Here is a 22,756-nt window from a genome sequence, read left to right as displayed (position 1 = left end):
ATCAAAATGGCGGATGGAGGCTGGGAGCACATCAGGGGAGCCTACATTATACAGCACCTGATAAAGGGAGCAGGGTGGAGAAAGAGAAGGAAGATCTATTGGAGGGGATTTAAAGGAGGAATAAAAAAAGGGGGAGATGGAGAGTCTCACTGAGATATGGAACACAAAATGGAAGAGTGGGAAGAGAGAAAGAGGTAGATGGTTAGAAAGAGAGACAAGGGAAGGGAGTGGCAGAGAGCGAGGGATGGCGAGAAAGAACGAAAGACAGGAAAAATGCTGGTGTATCTAAATCCTAGTGTAGCAAGTCTCAATCATGGCAGCCCTGTCATTCTGGAGATAGCACACTGCAATTCCCCTGCAACTCGTTTTTAGCCCACCATGCAGTTCTGCTATCAGCCTCTCTCAGACTGTGCACACATGCAAATAAACACGCACGCACGCACACACGCACACACACACACACACACACACACACACATAATAATAAACTCAAACATCTTGCATGAAGGCATCCACCTCCTTAATAACAGACAGGTGGATTAACTTTATACTCATACATACAGATAGATGACCAGCATGGGAAATGTATGTAAATGCATGCTAATATATGCATAGTCTCCATATTCAGTTAAAGTGTGAAGATCCATACAGTCAAGTACACTACAGGATACGACTGCCGTTTCCATCTCGATTCAGTGATAGACAGCATCTGGCTCTGCAACTGATTGGGCTATCACATCGCAGCCAAGGGAGCAATACTGTAGAGGAGGATATTAGTGTCAGGATACAAGTGACGGATTGGTTGTATTCGACGCTAAGCTCTTATTCCTCTTTTTGTTGTTGTTGTTGATCTTAAATTGAAAGCATTCAATCCCAACGTGAGATATACGAGGGAGTTTAAAAAAAGGAAGGGAACACCTGCTCCAACAAGGGTGGGGCTGTCCCGAAATTGAAATGATTGATAAGTTGATCCACGAGTGATGAGTGGGCAATTTGGATAACTGATTAATCAATTATAAATGCAATTTTTGTTCATCTTTTCTATCATTGTGAACTGAATATACTTTTTGAAGTTTTGAAGATGCCACTGTGGAATTGTGATGGGAAGTTTTGCTATTTTATATCACTTTATGTATTAACCAGTTTCTTGCTTACAGGGCATGAACAGTTGTGTTTAAATACTCAATTATTCCACAGAATTTGTTTCCCGACAATAATATCAATAATCATCATAACTGATGTCATCAGGGAAAAAACCCCAGAGATGTTCAAGAAAAACAAATGATAATATTAAAATAACCAAAAGCAGAAGATTATCACCTATGAGATGAACTTTGGGCATTTTTTAATAATAAATATAAATTGATAATAGAAATATGTATTATGCAATGATTAATATGTAATGAGGAGGGGGGACTAGAGCCAATACGTATGTATGTAGTAATATGAAATATTTACGAACATATTATCTCCAATTGATTAATTGAAAAAAAATATCACCTCAACATCAGTGCTGAAAGAAGAGACCGTTGATAAACCTGAAAACTGCCAATCAAAATTCATAAACCGAATATATTGATAAATTGATGTACTGATAAAAACCAGAGCATTTTTGATAAACGGTTAAACCTATTACAATTTTTTTTGTGAGTATTTCATAGTAAAGTTTGAATTTCTTTGAAGCACAAATACTATCAAATATCTTAAATTGTTAATCCGTATGAATTTAATTTAAAGAAAGGACACTTCCTGCCATTATGTTTGATCTTTTCTTTCTTGTCCTCTTTTGTTTCTTTTATCTATGCTCATCTCTCTCGGTCTCCCTCCCTCCCTCCCTCCCACCCTCTCTCGGTAGCTTGAATTTGGCCGCTCTGGTACCCAGGGAAACCAGCTTGTTTCCATGACAATGTCTGCAGGCAGAACAGCGTATTTGTCTTAAGCTTGATAAGATCAGAGTCAGTTTCATCCCTCTTAGACACACACACACACACCTACACTCGTTATGGCACATATGCACATTGGAGAGCGGAGAACACTGAAAAGCATACAGGCTGCAAAAATGTGCATTAGTGCATTGAGATAGCTGAACATGAAGTTAAATGTACTCACTCAGACAATGATGGTGCTCAGACTTGCATACATGCAGATCCACCCACATCCTGTGCTGTCACACAACCACACACATTTCCTTTTCTATCTTTGTGGAGACATTCATTGAAATAATGCATTTCCCAGCCCCTGATTCCAGCATAAACCTCAATCTAACCATGACCCTAAACACATTGAAGATATGTCAGAATGTGAGGAGCAGCCAAATGTCCTGATTGAGCCAAAATGTCCCTCCATCATACAAGTGCACACACACACACACACACACACATATACACACACACCCCTAATGAACCTGAACCATCGTCATCTTCAATAAAAAACAGCATGAAGACCTCCTTCATAAAGGTAATGTAATGGGTTTTTAATGGAAGCTGTGGCTATTTCAGTTGTTGTAGTTATGCTAAACAACTACCACAATCAAATGAGTGATTATGTGTGTGTGTGTGCCGGCCTGTGAGTGTGCGTATGTGTGTTTGTCCGTGTCTTGGCAACGAGCAAAGAAATGAACTTCAAATGCCAGATGGGTTACTGGAGTGAATCGCCAATTGGGCCACTAGCCTCAGCACCCACTCAGACACAATAGAAATGCTACAACAGGTAATAGACGACTGGAGCCTCGACTAGCCTGGAGCGTGAGTGTTTGTGTGTGTATGTTTGCCGGTGTTTGATGAGGTATGTGCTTCGCTGATGAATACCATCCTGGCTGATGTGAGACTGTGTCAAGTCTGGGAGCCAGCACAGAGAGATGCAGCGCTCCTGCTGAGAAACACTGCAGTCTTATCTCCCTTCCTGTCTTCCCTTACGTGTCCGACCTTCTCTTTCAACCTCTCTTTTCGCACTTTCAGAATACGCCCCTATCTTTCCTCACCATCACTTTTCTACACTCCCTTACCCTATCCCTTCCCGCCCACCCCTCCTCCCTCCCTCCCCTGTGCACTCGCAGCCGTCCTCCGCTCTATCTTCCCCCTTCATCATCTGTAAATGGGAAGTCCGTTTGATGTCTTTATTTTTAGGCGATTACAGGGAGCATCGGCTTTGTGCTTTGCTCCCTATTAGCATTGCAGTGAACGCGAAGTTAATGTGTACACTTGCTAACTGGATGGTAATTGCATACAATTACTCGCAAATGTATACATTTACCAGTGGGATTGGAACACATTTCCCATGGCGAATACGGTAACTGTGTATCTCCTTGATAATGTGGGGGTAGAGCTCTGTATGTAGTACTGTGCCTTTCATTACAAGAACTGCATGGGTGTTAAGCATTAATGAGCGTTGTAGTACAGTAATGTAATGGGTGTTAGTTGCAGAGAGTAGAGGCAGAATTAGTTCCATTAATGGAGAGGGTATATCTAGAACAATTGTACACTTTGAAATAAAAACTTGGTTGCGATTGCTTCCCCCACTGCCGAAGGCCGGAGGGGGCGCAGCTGAACTTTTAACAGTTTTTTTCTCACAGCTCAGGATGTGGCTATCAGGAATCAAATTCCTGCCACTCACTCAGGCAGGCAGCCAATCACAAGACGCTTGCCTCTTAACACCAAGTGGCTCTCTCTCACCTCATGTTGGGTGCTGCTCACTTGCCCGTCGTGCTAAATTATGTCAGCTTCGCAAACCACAGTGGCTGGAAAACCTCTCTTGGCACGGACACTATTGAATTACATGTGTTTATTTCAGTGACAGTTTATGCAGTACACCTACACAAACAAACTAATTCAACTTCTGCCTAGCATTCCAATAAGGTCGCAAGTAACAATTATTCTTACTGTTGATTCATCTATTTACAATTTTTAGTAAATGACTGAATAAAATGTTTAGTTTTTAAAAGTTACAGGGTTAATTTCTTCAAACAACCAACAACATTCCAATGTGGCAAAACCAAAAGATATTTATTTGAAAAACTATTGGACTTGCAATGATTCTACAAATATATAATTTATGAAAAAGAAATATGTTTTTTAATCAACTTTCAGTACCTGTATTTTATTGAATAATAACCAATCCTTGTGTGATATATTATTAGGTCTGTAAGATGGTGATGAGTAAGAGGTATGAGACATGCTGTACTTTGCTGATACCGACTGGTTCCTCTTGTCTTGGCATCTGCTACTGCTCCCACATATGGTGGAGTCAGCACGGGGCTCGTCCGCTGTGTGTGTATGTACAAGAGAAAACTGCGTATATGAGTATGTCCAGGACAATACCAGCGAGGTGGAGGGGCAAAAATAAAGAGACAATTTGAAGTGAAATCTAATGAGTGTGACACTGAACGTGTCTGTGTGTGTGTGAGTGGACTGTGCATCCACCTGCGTGTTATTGCCATGAGACAATGTGTTAAAATGAGCCGCTTTGCCGACGCTTTATGAGTCACAAGTGATGACTCACAATCCACCTCCCTTGAACACACACTCATGCAACGTACGCATATACACACACACATACATATACACACACACACACATGCGCAAACATACCTCGTTCTCTCTTCATCCACTGACCGTGAAGAATATATGCAGGCAGTCTTACTCATGCATATTTACACTGAACACACATTCACTCACCTACTCAGCGGGCACTCTCTAAAGGTTACTGTTTGTGAGTGTGTCTGTTTGTCCGCCCGTTCACGTACGTGCATGTGTAAAGGTCACTTCAAGCGCAGGCTGACCACTTGTCTATGCCGTGCACAGATTGCTGGATTGATATCGAGAACCCTCGGACATGCAAACAGACTGTTATTAACTGGACAATCCTCCTCAAAGCTACAATAAATACTTAAATATCATAAACAAGCATTGCCTGCCACAAGAGTGATTCCTCGATCCTATTCGAACCTACAATCACTAATTCACCCAGAACCCTGAACAGTCTATTCTTAGCCAGAGAAGAGAAGAAGCAAAATCTGCTGCTTGGCTTTAAGCACATTTTCTATCCAGATTATTGCTGCTCAATACTTTTCATAAAAATCCATTTCCATCTCTTCCTTTGGCTGCTCAATACTTATGAAAATCCAATTTGGCTTCTTCTTTTCTTCCTCCCCTCCACAATTCCTGCATTTTCGCCCACTCAAAGTGATTAGTGATCTGTGGGTATCGTTTCCAGAGAGAATGATAGCTGTGTTTTATGGAGGAGGGGAAAGGTCCTTGGTTCCCCATCAGGGCTGATGTCCCTTGGAGAATCACTGGGCTGGAGTGTGGAGGGGGGGGCAGACAGGAGCACCGCTGTCCCTTTGCAGATACAGGCAGTTGCTCTACATCACAAGAGAGAAGACGACTCACTTTATCTGCCCTCGCTTCCTCTTTCCCTCTCCACTCCCTCTATCATTCATTCCTTTAGCTCTTCTCTTGCAGGCACAGTCTCTCTTTCTCAATTTCTCCAGCGCGAGCACACACACAGAAGCAGACACACATGCTATATATCTTTCTAAGACACCCCTCCCCGCACCCATTCCGCCCCCTCAAAGAAACTCATTTCAGCTTTGTGGGCTCCTCAAAAAGCCTCTTTACGCCGAGCTAACCTAAGCTAGACTTCGTCTGCACCATTTGACAGCCTTTACATCTCAGTATACTGAGCAAAAACACACACAAACACACACATTTTTCATGTGTGGAGTTTCTGAAAGAGACTTCAAAGGGGAAAAATTTATAAAAAATTATACAAATAAAGAAAGAGAGAGAAAAGAGCCTATCACAATCCAAACATCTGTATTAGTGAGGACTGTACACAAATACACTGAATAAATTGTGTAATAATGCTGGGAACATATGTTAATACATGTCGGCCCCTTAAGTAGGTGATTTAAAATGCTCAGCGGAAGCCAGATGAAGCAATTAAAATTTCACTGCCACCTGGATGATTCATGGCAGACATTTTGGGACAGAAACTCCAGCACTATCCACCAGCACGGATGAATGTTTCATTACACGGCAAAGTTCCCTGAGTGCACGGCGACCCTGTCACAATGGGAAACAGCAGTCATCTCGTCCTCTCATCCAGTCACAGAGCACAATAGAAGCAGATCAGCCTGTCACAGTCTGGGCCTGTCTTCATGTGGGCCAATCAGTGTGTTCATCAGCGTCATGCAGAGCCGACCAGTAGAGTGGCACCTACCTTTGGATTTTTCAAGAGCATCAGAGGCCAGAGCAACGATTCATTGGCACGCATGCACACACGTTAAATTAACATTACGCTTGAACACACATGCATTAGCAGCTTACCTTACCAAAAATGAAACATTTAATGGCATCCGCAAATAAGAACTTCAAGCTCTAAAGGTCGTCATTAGCATACATACAAGAGCCAGTCAATACCTTTAACTTCAGAGCTAACCAGAACAGCCCATTAGCCATACAAATGAATTTTTAAAAAATGGGGAAGGGGGAACCTCTGAGTTTTCCCAAATTCACAGAGGCTGGTGTTCCAAACAGTGAGAAAGAGGGAAGGAAACGAAACAAAGAAAGAAAAACAAGTAGAAAAAGGGCAGGAAGACATGCGTGGCATTGTAAGTTTTGTTTATAAGTGAACACTTTTCAAAAGGCAGAGCACGGGCACTTGTTTTTGGGCAGTGTTCAAAAAATGCTGGACAGCTTGAGGGGTTGAGGTATAACAGCATTGCTTTCATACTATGCAGGAACATCTGCTCAGAATCACGCGCACTCGCCAAAGTGTGAGCAGGAGCCAATGCGAGGACAGCAGAGCAAGACATGCTGGATGCCAATGATAAGCCATAGATGAATGTTCCTTTCAAAACTGCCACAGTCAATGATTCAAACTCTGATGTAAAAGCACACATGTGGATATTGTGTGCACATGCATACACACAAACACACATACTCTCTACTCAAACTTTTACATACAGATGAGAGAAAATGAGATGAGGTGGAAGAGTAAAGACCAAATCAAACCATCCATGGAGTCAGTCGCTCAGTCAGCCCGTAGCTCCATTTCCATGATGTGGAGCCCTGCCAAGTCTAACCCAGCCAAGCAACGCCAAGCTACAGCCGCCTACTCCCTCCCGTTTACCCCACCCAGATCAGCAGCCATGATGATGGTATCTATTCCAGCAGAAGTTGCTCTCAGGCTCATCACTTACTTCAAAAATTTCCAAAAACTAAAGTTCTTTAAAGCCACATTTCATATTAAATTGATCCAATGCAAATGTTCAGGTCGAATTAGAAATTAAATTTCTGATGAGACCAGATGGGACCAAGGAACTCAGAAAAAAAAACTGACCTTAGTTCAATGCCTAGAGAGACAACTTCCTCCCGCGCCAGGTGGTGATGAAGTGGGGGAAGGGATAAAGGGAGTTGTGAGTGTATGGGGGTGAGGAGGTATAGGGGATGAAGGTATAGCAGAGGACAACAGGAAGTGAGGTAAGAGGCCATACCTTGGTCGCCAATCATCAGGTGTGCCAGACCTTAAAGGAAGACAAGAGCACAGTCAGCACAGCAAAGGATCATGAGGTGTGAAGTGTGTGTATGTGTGTGTACATATGTGTTTTTTGTGATACAGGGTATTTCATACTACTGAAGGTTAATGTTCTCTGTGTTTGTTTGTTTCTGTGTGTGTGAGTGCTCTAAATTAATGCTTTGAAAAAAACTCACTCTGTGGACACTTACTCATCCTAGGCAGCGATCCTACGCACACAGGTACGCACAGACGCTCGCACACAGCCATGAACTAGGTCGTGTGCAGTGCAGTATTTGAATATGCCTTTGTCTACGTAACCTTGAGAGCCACTTCAGATGACACAGATGGGGATGTAGTACTTACCAGATGTCAGCAACCAACCCCTTCATACCCACACTGACCAACCCACATTCATGCTGGCTACCTTGTACTGTATTCATTTGCAATGAGAACATGAAGGCCAGAGAGAAGAACAAAAAGGGAGAGACTGGCATGGAAAATACATAAATGGCTAAAGAAAGAAAGGGGAGGAATTCTGAATAAATGTGTACTAGAGAATTTAGGTAAGAAAATGGACAAGAGGGAATTAAAAAGAGCAAATCAGGAATATCGGGGCAGGGAGAGAAACTGAAATAAAGACAAAATTTACAGATGGATTGATGATAAGGATAGATAGATAGATAGATAGATGGATAAATAGATAGATAGATCGATAGAAAGATAGATAGATAGTGGATAGATAGATTGATAGATAGATAGACAGACAGATAGCCAACCTACCTGGAGTGTAGATGTACTCTGGGAAGGTGTCGCAGCCGGGCGAGGAGAGAGAGAGACAGACATTCATTAACATGCATGCTCAGCCCTTGGGTTACCATGGCTACTTACTGTACATGCACACCCGTCCAGGGTTACCGTGGTAATATACATGCAAAGTCAACGCCACAATGGATACCATGCTGCACTGGTAGCCAAAACTGAGGTTTGTCTCTCTCTATATTTATAAAGCAGCATTAAAAAAAATTCACAGTCTCTCTATGTCTCCACATGTATACAAATACACAAACGTAACATGAGCACCGGCACACCCACCCACACGTAGATATATTGAGGGTGGGGGTGGGGTGTGCAAATATACATTTACCTTCCTACCTGTACGTTTGGATTCGAGAGCCGTTTACCCCAAAACTTACCTTGCAGCTCCTTCCTCTCCCCAGAGCCGCCCAACACATAGCATGCAGCACACACAAACATACACACACACACACACACACACAAACACACGCACACGGTATCATAATCTCTCTTTCACTCACTCTCTCTGTCTTTCGCACATACCGACACACACACCACACACACTAACATTTACTATGGCAATAATAATGATATGAAATAGCAGGATAAACATGTAGGGATGGATTAGCAGTGCAGGAAGACAAGGGGCATGCATGGTTCAATACTGGGACAGAGTGTGTGTATAGTGTGTGTGGTTATATGTGTGTGTGTGTGTGTGCTCATTTGAGTGTTTCCTTCCCTCTGCCCTTGTGCTAGTAGCATGGCAGAAACAGGTGGACCCATTAGCATGCTAACAGCGATTTGCCCTCAAGGACAATGCAAGCCAGGCCAGGCCTAACAAGCTAGGTTCACTCTGCCTTCACTGGAGGGCAGAATGGTTTAGACAGTAATTACATTTCTGCATAACCCTGCCAAATAACTCTTCATTTACTACATATATATTTCGAATATCTGCATTTGTTTGTTTTATCTGTCTCCAAAGGCAACATATTGATATGCTTTAAAATAAAATGTCATAAACTGCATTTCCCTCACACTTGTATGAAAGCTGTAACATACTGTTTTTCGGGCCAGACAAAATGCTTACAGCAAATAACAATATTGTATAGCCTGTCACAATAGATAATAAAAGAGGATCATTACTGAGAATTGAAGATATTGTGCAGTTTTAACGATGTAAGGAAAATAGCGCTGCCACAGCCAAACTGCTCATTCCTGGCTTTAAACACAGTTCTAAGGATTCACATTTTCTTCTGCAAGAGCATATTCATTTTGTGTTAAAGACTCATAGCAGATTTGCTCTGTTATTTTTAGAGGGATATCATTTTCCTCAAAGCTTTATTGTGCAGATTTAGGGAGGTTGCTGGGTTTAAAATACCATAATAGTTTCAAGGTAGAATATAACAGATACACCTTTCTATCCAACTCCTCCTGACGCAACACAACTACACAGCCTGGACTCATATCCTTGCAAAAATGATCATTTTCAAAGAGCCGACTATGGTTTCACTGCATATAATCACAATTTCTTCAATCCTTAGATGCTGGTGATATTGTCTTTTTTCTTTCGTCAGAGAGGAGATTTAGACCTGAGCTATTCTTTCCATATACTCTCCTTGCCATCCATTTAATTTCTATTGGATGCAACCTTTATAATCTTCTTCTCCAGCTGTGCACCTGAGGGATTTTTTTTTTTTGACATACTAGAAGTTCGTATGAGGTATTCACTAGTAGTGATGTTGATGCATGGATATTAGCTCAGCCCCAGGATCCTGTGGTCGGAGAAATCCCACTGAGCCAGCATCTTGTCAGACCAAAATGAACCACAGAACATTGGGCCAATTTTTAAAAAAGCAAAGCATTTTATATCACAACACAGCAATACAAAAAAGCATTTCATCTGCTCAGTTCTCATCTCAGACCTCTCTGTATCTGATCTATTTTCAGAGAATGAGCAACATAAAGTAGAGAGGTGTAAGAGAAAAACTGAGCTTCGGAAATACTAATAACATGTTGTCTGTGATTTGCGCTTTTGTTAACTATCCCCATTTTTATTTTTGTCTGAAAAGCTGCCAGTCACTGGCTCCATAAGTTCCATTCCTTAAATATGTTAGCAGTGAGCAACCTAAGAAAAGACACAGAGTAACCTTTAAGTCATTTAGCTGCTCTCACTTTCCATTTTCATCGTAGATCTTACTTTAAATCCTGCAACAATTTCTACATAAATTTAAATCTGAGAAGCTCAAGAAAACACTAGTAGAACACCAGTCAACAACACTTACATGCTAACACTTAAATAAGGAGTCAAAGGGAAGAACACGGTTGTTTTTAATTTCCTGCAGAATATAAGCATTATTTATTCTGGCAATGCTTTAAGATCTCACATGAAAGCAAATCTACCACGACACAGTGCTGCCCACCCCTTGTGCATCCACCCAAGCCGACCTCCTAACTGGAACCATTTTATGAGCCTACCATTACCATTACTAACTCTGGTCACCACTGCCAAGAGAAAAAAACAACTGTAGCACTTGTTCTCCACATCAACACTTGGCATTACTCACAGCTGAAATGTGAGTCCATCTCCAGGAATATAAAACAGCTCCTCTAAAGGCAGAAGTAGCCTCTTGTTGAGCGACAAAGTACCGGTCCAAAGCAGGTATTGTTGTCTGATGAGAGCTTTTATGTAAAATGTCTGCACCTTCCATTTAGCATGTAGTAATACACCACTGCTCAGCGGTGATGTTGATGGTACTAGAGTCTGCACTCTGAATGAATGTGTTTCTCCATGTGTTTGCTACATGCGTGCAGGTATGTGTGAGTGTGTTAGTGTACTCCGTCTCAAGCTGTGTCCTTACCATCAGCAAAACAGCACAGTGGATTAAACTGGCTTGAATCACACATAATGCAAATCTGATTGTTATTTTGGCTTATCAATCATTAAGTCTATAAAATGTCCAAAAAGAGAGTAAAATCTGTAACACTATTTCGCAGAGCACAGGGTAAGATCATTACAGTTTTGTCTGAACAACATTACAAAAACTAACCAAAATTAATATAATAATGTTTGGTATTTTTGCTTGGATGTCACTTGAATGTAAGGTTCCAAACTGAAATTAATTTTCATGGTAATTAATCTGCTGATTATTTACTCAATTCATTCTATTTTCTATAAAAAGTGAAAATTAAATCATGAAATTTTTAGTGCGGATCCAGATCAGGGGGCCAGATCCCTGATTTTGTAACAGGGTGCTTCTCAACATTTTCATTGATTTCTCACAGAATAATTCATGGATCTTGATGAAATAAAATGTTTAGGGGACCAAAATTCTGTGAGGAATTTGGTGAAAATCCAAAATAAAAATCTAGATCTAAGTTAATTTTAAATGTGGTTTCATAATTCATTTTTGTAGCTGTACTTAACTACTTCTCTGTGAGTCGACAAATCATTTCAGCGTGAGTGTAATGCACTAACTACCTCCCCCACCATGGAAACACCAGTGGTCAGCCTTAAGGATGCCTGTCATACATAAACACACACACATCACCACCACAAACATGTAATTGCGGCAGACACGATGCCTTAAGTCACTTAGAGGTGAGGCAGAGCTGGAGGCTGTAGCTGTAGAATAGGAGCAGGGGGGAAGGCAGGAAGAGGCGAGAACGGAGAAAAACTCCTGGCATGAGGTCTCTCTATTAGTCCTGTCTCCATGGTTACCTAGGTCATCCCACTGTCCACTAATTGCTAAGAGCGTGATATGGTGGGTGGCTAAAGGGAGGTGTGATGCTGACAGCGGTGCTGGGTGGGGTGTGAGCTCAGGTCAGTGACAAACGGTGGCCACGCAGCAAGGCCACTCTGCCATTTTTGGCAGATGCATTTGTGTCGTTAAAAGCAATCGATTGCTGAGGTGAAGATGAACGGTATCTTTGGCACCCGAAAAAAAAAAACCAACACACGGTAGTTTAGAGAGCTATTGATTAAGGATGCAGATTTGCTCTGTGAATGAACTGAAGCAAATCTGGCGACACACGGCTAAGCAGAGGGAAATGATAGCATTTGCAATAGTGGCCATAACAAGGTAGCTGAGTTCATTAAGCAGCTGTTTCGTTTTTGTAATGGCCATCATTACACCGCCCTGTATATTGGCACTTGTGTTGACCAAAGGCGAGTTCGACAATATTGCAATGAAAAAAACATTTCCATTTGCTTCGCCCAATAAGATACATTAAAGTTTGATTTTGACATTCTTTATTCTCACACTTCTTCATATCTATAAAGCTCTGTTGACAAGACACTATTCACTCTTTTATAATGCAGAAGAACATGGACACAAAAGCACACACTTTACACACATACACAGAGCATCTTAACGGGCTGCAAGCTGTTCAGATTAATGGCAGGCAATTGATTGTACACGCTTCATTTCAACATCCTATGTATGGTACCTGTGAAGGCCATATAGAATCAATGCAAATCCATTAACACAGGCAGCCAGGTGTCAGCTATGTAACAACCACTGATTTCCAGCCTCTTAGCTTAGTTCCAATTAAAGTCTCTCAACAAGAGCCAACAGCCACATCCATAATGGATCTATATGGTTATTGTGTTTTGCCAAGCACACCAGCTGAGCCTCTCAGAGTTTAAACACTGCCAGCCAGGATTCTCAGAGAGTTTCTGGAATTTGTCTCAAATCTCCAGACTCCCAAGCTTCACGGTTTGAATGCAGCAAGAAACAGCTGTCCTCAAGCTCACAGCTCCGGTTCCACTAAACTGACTGCACTTCCTGGGAGGGGGCTTAGCTCTGAGTTCTAAAGGTACATACCAAATTGGCAGCCATCAAAAATCAATACAGAATCAGTATGCACGTCTTGCACTGTTTGTGAAGGCTGCTGGTCCATACACACCAACTGAAGGCAGCTGTGAAGGTGTGAATGAAAAATAGATGTCTAGACCAAAAGAACCGGGTGTTTGGAAATTGAGGGTCTGCATCCACAAAGGTAACTGTATGTGCATGTGTGTGTTCGAGTGTACTTTGTATGTTTATGTAAAGGATGGGATGTATATGATGGGTAAGCATGATTCTGGGCCTTACCTTCGCTGCAGTCATTGCCTTGGTAACCGGTGTCGGAGCAGTCGCACACGGCCTGGTCGTTGACCACACTGCACACCCCTCCATTCTGGCACTTGTGGTCTGGTCCGCAGCCAGCCATGACTGTGATGCCCTCTGAGCCGTCCCGTGTTACCAACGTGCCGTTGATGCTCACAGCCGTGATCCAGCCACGGAAGGCAGGGTGTTGCCGCACAGAAGGGGAGGTGAGGCGTAAGGGCGAGGAGTGAAGCTCTGGCGTCACCCCACCCATGAAGGTGTGACTGAATACTGTCATGTCTCTTCTCTTGCTCTTCACTTCCGCCCATCCCTCCAGCCGCCCATCCACCTCCAACGAGGTGTTCCTCCAGTCCCGCTTGACACGCACTGCGTGCCAACGGCCGTCACTCACCGCCACACCTGACTGCAGCTCGGCTGGCTCAGCACAGAAGATAGAGAAACGCAGATGGAGGTGGCCGTGGAGAAGCAGCAGCTCCAGGAAGTCACAGAAGCCCTCATCATCCAGGTAGAGCAACAGGCCCTCCTGGCTGTGAGTCCGCAGGCTGAAGCTCAGCACGCTCTCACAGCAGGCGTTCCACACTGGGAACCGTCCCCACTGACTGGACACACCTCCGAACTCCAGGACCTCCCCTTGGGCCTGGCCCCCCACACTGCACAGGCACAGCCCCAGGAAGAGCAGTGGGGCTGCCGCCCAAACACACACCGCCATCACACTCATACACACACTCGGCTCTCACACCCACACACACACTGGAGGAAATAGAGGCTAGAGCTGGGTTGGTTCCTCTAGCCTACAGCTCATGGTGACAACTGTAGGTAGCTTCGTAGAACACTTTCTAGGTTTCACAGGTGCACCCCGCTATCTTGGTAGAGTGGCTAGTATGTGATACAGCTCCAGTGGGTGAGGGGGTCAAACAGCAGCTCCCTCTGTCTTTTCAGCACACTTCAGGCATCTTCTTTGGCCTCGGCCTCGCGTTTGTGTCTTCTCTGAGATGCTTAATGTCTTCTCTCCATTCACGCTTTCATTCGTCACCTCTGACATACGAGATTCCACGTGTGTGTAGTTGCGCGAGCATCTGTGTGAGTGTTAGAAACATGTCGAATAGGATGTGAACTTCTTTGTGCCCTAGATAGGGCTTTATCCTCTGTGCAGACAACTCCCTACGGAGTGTGAGTACGAGTGTGTGGCTCACACACTGGTAATGGAGAGAAATGACGCCGTCATAGCAGAATTTTCTCCCCCTCCTCCCCGTCTTAGTAGGACAAGACTTAAAGTGTGTGTGTGGGCAAATATATGTGTGTGTGTGTGAGTGTGTGTGTGTGTGTGTGTGAGAGAGAGAGTGAGGTATGTGCGTTCCTCACTGCCGCGTCATCACTCTGTCCAGCGACCTACAGAGGGAACAGAGACGGCACCATCAAAAAGGGTCACACACACAAAACACATACGTAAACATGCACAAACTCACACACAGCACACACACACCCAGGCTGCTATACTCTCAAATTACTCCCGTCATGCATTTTGTGCACACACACACACAAACACACACACACACACACACACACACACACACACACACACACACACACACACACACACACCATATTTAACAGGCCAAAAACCATTGTCTGTCTATGAACACAGTGAACAATAAAGCTGTTTCACCTCCACACAGAAACGACTTCAGCTAAACACACATATACAGTGCAGGCACGCGCACACACACACGCGCGCGCACACGATCAGTACCTCCTCGAGCTCCCATCATGCCGCAGATTTGTGTAAGGTGCTGTATACCTGCCACTGTCTTCAACCACTTCTGACACCTGACGCTGAACCAGATCCTCTGAACCAACAACGTCCATAGAAGTGTTCTAGTTTTTTTAAATTCATATTTGTAAACGGGATTAGTGACGGTGGGCACCTCGCGCCGCCGTTAGCTCCACCACAAAGAGCGGCAGCAGCTCCGCGCGCGCTGCGGCGAATGACTCAAACCGCCTCGCGCTTTATCGAATTCACGGCTCCACACACACACACACACACACACACACAGACACACACACACATACATATATATATAGACAACAACAATAACACACACACACAAAAACTGAGCAACACAATTTCTCATCGCGAGGCGGAAAGCGGCGGCATCACAGTTATCGATGGACGGGGTGAATGAATGCGGTTGAAATATCGATTCTCGATTTGCGGCCACATACCTCCTCTCCATTTTTTCTCTCTCTCCCGCTGCTCGGCTACACCGGAGCTTCAGACCTGCCACCCGCCACTTTTAACTACCGCTTAGCTAACCCGGTAATTGGTCATTTCAATTAACAACCTGTGACGGTAACTGCCTCACGGTGAATAAATACATAAAAAAAAAAAAAAATAGCCTAACCGTGAACACAGACACGCGCCGGCAGGAAAACAAAAACCAACCTACCCCAAGCGCGTCCTGTGGTCCTGTGGCACCAGCGCCGCCCGCGTCTCATCGATTTCCCTTCCCATCTAGGAGGAGGTGAAAGCCGCGAGGCAGCAGCGGCGCGCCCCGGTGGAATGGAGCCGGTATACCGGACAGAAACAAAATAATCACACGTTCCCCTCCAGGCGCCTATAGGTGCTCTCCCTCTCTCTATCTCTCCTTCCCTCCCTGTGTGACTCTATGTCTCTCTCTCTCTCGCTTCTCGATCTCCTGAGGAGGGAAAGGTGCAGTCTGATGCTCTCCGCGAGACTCGGCAGTGGCAGCGTCACGTGGTCAAAGGGAGAGAAAGTGTGCGCGCGTGCAAGTGTGTGTGTGTGTGAGAGTGAGAGAGTGAGAGAGAGAGAGAGAGGAGGGGGCGAGTTCGAGAGGATGGGCGGGGCCGCGCGCTGCTGCAGCACCTTGGACAGCGCGCACTCACCGCTCCGTGCACGAAACACAAACGCAATTACCGGACGCGGGGAAAAAAAAGAAAAGAAATAATAAAGCGAGAATCGCATGGAGGAAGATTCGAGTGATTAAATCCGTGAGTGACAGAGACGACGGCCCCCTTTACCTCCGCCGTGCACCGGGAGCAGAGTGTGAGGAAGACCAGGGACTCAAGGAAGTGAGGATGAGAAGAAGGACAGAAGAGAAAAAATATTCTGTTTCTCTTCAGTTCTCTCCCCCACAGTCACATGTGAGAGGACACACACACACACACACACACACACACACACACACACACACACACACACACACACACACACACACACACACACACACACGTTGTGTAGTGAAGTAAATCATTTTACCTCAAACACCGTGTGGCAAGAAGTATGTGGACACCCTCCACTCCTTTGCAATTGTTGAACGTCTCATTCCAAAACAACAGGCATTCAAAAGCTGCTATGACAGCCCTCTTTCTAAAGGGGTTTCTGATGGATTTAGTCCCGTTAAAGTACAAGGACAGAAATGATGTTGGTTAACGTTGGTCGGTAAGTACCAGCTCCCCCCAACCCTGTTGATGGGCTTGGCGTTGGGTGAAGGCCTTCTTCAAACTGTTGCGTCTAAATTAGAAGCAAAACATTGTCTGAAACATCAAATTACATCATAAAATAAGATTTCCCAACTAAGATGCTTATAGCTTAAATTACAGAGGCCCCCTGACATAGCAAAATTATTTTGGCACGGATCCGGCCCACATACTGCAATGAGTGATGGGACTTAGATGGTCCACTCCTGTTTGCCAGATCTGAGCCACAAGTAAGCCGTAGCAACACTGCATGTCAACCAAACGTGGCTCAAATTAGTTTTGCGCTATTAGGGCCATATTCAGCATTTACCACATGGGCCACTTTAGGTTCACATCCAGATCACACTGTGCCTGGAGCACTGCATGTTTGCCAAAAAAGGGCTACATTTGTTTTGGGATATTTGGGCCACATTTGCTATTTTACAAGTAGGCAACTTTAGGCTCACATCCATTTTGTGCGGGCCACAAGAGGCCAGAAGTGATGCATCATTGCCCACATCCATATGCTATCTGGGCCTGGAGCTCCAGGCAGCGTAGTTTAAGAAATCTAATGCAAAGAGACAATGCATAATACATGCATAATCAAGCATTTATGGACAAAAGTATGTGGACTCTATTTGTGTAGACTGCCACTTTTCATGCTTAACTGTGGCCCTGCACCTCTACAAAATTGCAAATCAAAAGAAAATGGGGAAAGGCACATTCTCTAATACAGCAACACATGCAATCCATTTATGAATAAAACAATGCAATGTGAAAGTAAATACAGAAATACTTTATGTATAGAACACAATGCAAAATAACAGCAGATACACACCAATCTTATTTTCTTTTCTATTGAGTCTCTGTTCAAACTATGAGCTTCTTAGTTCCAATTATGGAACATAAAGTGGTGTTTCAGATATTGTTTTGTGTCTAATAATGTCTGAAGAAGGTGCTCTCCTTTTGAAATAAAAGCCTGATGCCAGGATGATGTTATTGTAGCATTGTAGCATTTTAATGTCTGCTGTATTAGAATAAGATCATTTAACAATTGTATGAGAGTGGAATGATTTGGTGTCCATACACTTATGGCCAGGTAGTGTTAGTGATACTACAGAGAATTACGTGTGTGTGTACTGAATATGTGATCAGGCATGTGCGAGTGTATCAGCAATATTTGATTCTCATGAGGTACATGTAGCTTCAGGCAGTTGGACAATCATAGGTGTCCAGATAACTGCATGTAGCATCTTTACATTCATGCTACGTGTACAATATTCTGAAACATACATAAAATCCCATGCCAGAGCATTTGCTATCACACACAGGTTTTTTTTCATCCAGTCCCAGGACAGGACTCCAGCTGTTTTGAACCCAGCTCAGAGGTGCTCTCCCTGGGCTCCCTGGGCCAGCTGCTGCTCTTTTTCTCTCTCCCTCTTCCTCTGTGGATCTGTGTATGTCTGTCTGTGACTAGCTGACACATCTGCTTTACTCTTTTTTACTCTGCTTTGCCACTCACCTTCATCGAGTGCTGGAGCTGAAGGAGGAGGCGTAGTGGAGCTGTAAATTGGCAACCAAAGGCTGGGGCCTCTTGTAAAAAGAACAACCCTGACCTGATCGGTAGATGCCAATTCACGATCCCCACTAAAGAAACGATGAATGGAGTAGGGCTTGTGCAGCCATCTACTGCACACACATGCATTATTCCCATTTGTAGATGTCATCTTTATATGTGTGTGTTTGTAGAGTTTTGTACAGTCTGTCCTGGCTTTGAGAGATTTACTTGTGTACATATTTACTCCAGCAAGGCAGACGACTGAGAGAGGCAGCTTATAGGCACAGTATATCGTATGACCACACAGCTGGAGCATGAAATCTAAAATTGATTTGAGCAGCAGATATTAAAGTAAAAGGGGGTTTACCACAGAGACCAGTGCTGGGATAAAGATGGGAGGTATGTGCTTGTCGTGGCACACATGTTTTTGTGTGCATTCATGTGTGTGAGGGGAGTGTTGGAGAGGGAGGGTGCGATAACGAGACAGGGAGAAGGAGGAGGAGTTACTATGGAAACTATCTCAACATCAGCACCTGGTTTGGACTGACCACCATTGCCACCACTCTTTAAAGTCTACTCCTCCCTTCCCTCCTCCCCTTCCTCCCCCTCCTCTCTCTGTGTCTCTGTCTCTCTGTCTCTCTGTCTCTGTCTGTCTCTGTCTGTCTCTGTCTCTCTCTCTCTCTCTCTCTCTCTGTCTCTCTCTCTCTCTCTCTCTCTCTCTCTCTGTCTCTGTCTCTCTCTCTCTCTCTCTCTCTCTCTCTGTCTCTCTCTCTCTCTCTCTCTCTCTCTGTCTCCCCCATCTCTGGGCAAGGCTGACCTTTTGGACAAAATGGCATTATAAAATAATAACGTTCTACCATCTCTTCACTGCATGGTGAAAAAACACGATGGGAAATGCTGGGGCAAACATGTTTTTTAGTGTAGAGACAAAAGGTAAAATCAACATGCAAATATTAATGATTGTACTTACAAAACTATATTTGATCTGACAGAAGATTCACCTTTAACAAAGAAAGATGCAGAGTTTAAGTTAAAAAAAACACTTATCTATTGCGAATAAAATGTGTTGTTTTTGTGAAAAAAGGCCACTACAGTCAAATAATCCTTCTTCCAAATAGAAAAAAACTTAAATTTGAATCAATGTATGTCAGGAAACAGAATGATGCACATAATTACAGATCACTGCACTAGAATCAGTTTACTTGAAAAATATCTCAGCTGTGCGGGTTCACCCTGCACAGGTTGCAAATGCATCAGAGGGCCAACATACAGAGACAAACAAGTATTCAAACCTACGGACAATTTAGATTCTCCAATTAACCCCAATCAGTTTTTGAACTGTGGGAGGAAGCCAGAGTCCCTGCAAAAATCTCACACAAGTACGGAGAGAACATGCAAACTCACACGAAAAGACCCCGGCCAAACTGGACAGCACTAACCACCACACCATCAAGCCACAAAGTTCAGGAAACGTCCTTGTGAACGGTAAAGATAAAAACGGAGTTGTTGGACATACTGGGGCTTGATGAAACCTCATGCTGCAGACCAGGTTATCATTTTCTACAATAGCCATCAAGGCCTGATGTGATGCATCATCAGTCTGTAAGAGGCACAGGGAAATGCATTACACCATGAGCATTTTAAAACTGCTGCAACTCTATCAGCCGACATTAACCGTGACAGATATGGGCCGCCTCTGATTGCATTAGTCCTTATTGAAAGATGAGGCGGAGGAGCTCCATTCTGTACATTCCTCCAACCACATTTGCTCCTCCTCTGCCTCTTCTCACTTCCCCACTCCCTTCCTCTCTCTGACAGGCTGACAGCAGGCACTGACCCCTGACTCTTTGCCTACTCAGCAGAGAGAAGGTCACTGTATATGTGTGTGTCTGAGTGTGTATACATATAGCATATTTCTTTATATGTGCGTGTGTGTGTGTGTGTTGGTGCGTGTGTGCAGGAGTGTTTGTGCACGGGTAATATGTGTCTGAACTGCCAGCAGAGAGAATATACAGCCAAAAATAAAAACTCATCTGTCAGCATCCAGTGTGTGTGTGTGTGCCCATATTTTGTGCCTGCAGTCAGTTTGTGCTCCAGTCTTCGGAGCCGAGCTTGAGACGGTGAGGTTTACCTAGTTTGTGCTGTGAACGGTGACAAACAGCGCAGAGGGAGGCGAGGAAGGGAGGAGCTGAAGTGTCACGTTGAAATCTCAGCTTTTTAACGAGGATTATATACATGAAGGAGACTTCCTGTGTCGTTTAAAACACTGTACTTACACAGTGGTGAGAGCGCATGATTATAAGGGTATCATTTCATGAGTCACACTTCCCATCATTCACACAGAGAGGGGGGTCTTTCTGCAAGAACAAATATGTGTGCCTTTGTGCATGTGCATAAATGAGTTAGTGTGTGTGTGAGAGTGTGTTTGACAGGCAACCACCCTTTTCTAAATGAGATTAAATGGGAGGTTTGTCTCTAATCGTGTTGTAATGAGTTTCTGTGTAGCTCATACATTTACTAATTCTACTTGCCAATAGTGCAAACAGCCCCGTGTGCATATGTGTATATGTGTGTGCGTGTGTGTGTGTCGCTGTGTGTGAGGTAGGAGAGGTCACCTCCCTGCAATCTTTTGCTCATTTATAACAATAGCGCTGACCTGTCCTCATCAAAAGGATTGCAATTTCTAAACACAAACAACATTAGCTCGTGTGCCCAAACCTGCACACATGGACGCCCACACACGTGCACAGATGCACCCACATGCAACAAACAGGACCAAATACACAGTCCATCTGAGTATGGATCTGTATGTCACTGGAACTCTCAGCAGGCATTAGCATTGATCATCTGACTAGCAGATGAAGAGTGACCGACAAGGTCCAAACAAAGCCTGTCTGATGTGAGTGTGGGTGCATGTTGGTGTGTCTGTGAACTCTAGTGGTTGAAGAGATTGAATGAAAGGAGGAGAGGTGTGTGTGTGTGTGTGTGTGTGTGTGTGTGTGTGTGTGTGTGTGTGTGTGTGTGTGTGTGTGTGTGGTGACGAATAGCAGAAAAAACTCCAAGATCTATTGTTCATTAGCCCTTGCAGAACTGCCTGTGTGTGCGCACAGCATCGTGTGTGGCTGTGTGCATCCAAGTGACCATAAATCTTGACCTATGAGCTCCTATTGGTTGCCATGGCAATGCAGCCACTCTCAGCCCGAGGCACTCCATGTCCTACAGTTAGGGGTCAAGGGTCGGAGCCATTTCGTGCAGTGGAACAGACTTTCAGCGCTGACAATGAACAGGGAAATCGGTAATAAGGAACAGATCGTCGTCTTTTACCTTCCACCCATGACCTTTTACCTTGTGGCGTCAGAAATGTCATGACGGCTGCACGGCACACATGGAGAACACTCCAGTGCCATACTGCCTGAAGCTACATGCACCTCACAGAGCAGAGGAAGCCATCAAATAAAGTGGACGCACAAGCATAGCTCACCACACACGCAGTTCAATGCTGTATAGTACACACCCACAAATCATGAGTAAAGCACAACAGGATTCCATGACAAAAATATGTGTCTAAATGTATATAGACAGCATACAGAAAGAACCCAGACAATTATTGCTTTTTGAGACACCTCAACAGAATGTAGTTGTCATTGATGTGATTGATGCAATCTAAGAATGTTTGCTGTGAAAAGCCAGTTGTTGAACCTCTAGTTGCAGGACCAATCAGCTGTTATGACGGCCCCCACTCTTCTGGGAGTGCTTTCCTTTCCCAGATTGTGAAACCTGGCTGACTGGATTTACTCCGATTCAGTCACAGCGAGGATGAAAGGAGATGTTGTCCAGGGCCTGGCTTACAAGTGGCTGGATGGGGTCAGAACTATGAAGTGTGCAATGAAGTTGAAATATGACTGTAAAGTGTTTCCCCAAAGTTAGAAGCACAATCTTTTCTATAATGTTGGACCATTAAGATTTCCCATAATAGAAAACAGCCCCGGATGAGGAGCCACACAAAATATATAGTTTGCATTCATGATACACATGAAGTGGCCCATTTGTGTGTGTGTGTGTGTTTGCAGGCAGGTGCAAGTAGGAGCGGAGAGGGGTAGCACGAATTAGGAAGTGTGAACGGGGAGAGTAGGGTTACTATGACAACGGGCGAGAATGTTCCAGGTGACAGTGAAATCGTTGAGATGCTAATTGTCCATTTTCAATCCTCCATAAAGTTTAACAGCCACTCTGCCTCCACATGTTATTCTAACTCAGTAACAGAGTATACCTCTGGGATGTACAGCTACCCCCCCATCCC

At 44.1% G+C, this 22,756-nt stretch overlaps 1 protein-coding gene across 24 annotated transcripts in view; it reads right to left on the bottom strand.

The window, feature by feature from the left end:
- nrxn1a (neurexin 1a) overlaps window positions 1-16,510 on the bottom strand; it is a 56,187-nt gene extending 39,677 nt beyond the window's left edge. For 5 of the 24 annotated variants that reach the window (XM_069517728.1, XM_069517741.1, XM_069517743.1 and 2 more), the window contains exons 1-4: window positions 15,869-16,508; window positions 13,407-14,810; window positions 8,299-8,316; window positions 7,496-7,525 (exon numbers count right to left, since the gene is read on the bottom strand). In XM_069517728.1, coding sequence (XP_069373829.1) covers window positions 7,496-7,525; window positions 8,299-8,316; window positions 13,407-14,139 — 781 coding nt within the window. In that variant the 5' untranslated portion in view covers window positions 14,140-14,810; window positions 15,869-16,508. Of the gene's footprint in view, window positions 1-7,495; window positions 7,526-8,298; window positions 8,317-13,406; window positions 14,811-15,219; window positions 15,383-15,868 lie in introns of those variants that run through there. The other 19 variants (XM_069517732.1, XM_069517734.1, XM_069517742.1 and 16 more) reach the window with 10 other exon arrangements.
- Between the last annotated feature and the right edge of the window lie 6,246 nt (window positions 16,511-22,756).

Source organism: Paralichthys olivaceus, chromosome 21 (assembly GCF_024713975.1).
Source record: "Paralichthys olivaceus isolate ysfri-2021 chromosome 21, ASM2471397v2, whole genome shotgun sequence".
Classification (NCBI taxonomy): Eukaryota; Metazoa; Chordata; class Actinopteri; order Pleuronectiformes; family Paralichthyidae; genus Paralichthys; species Paralichthys olivaceus.
The sequence above is the reverse complement of the archived record's forward strand: the minus strand, read 5'-3'. Positions and strand labels throughout refer to the sequence as shown.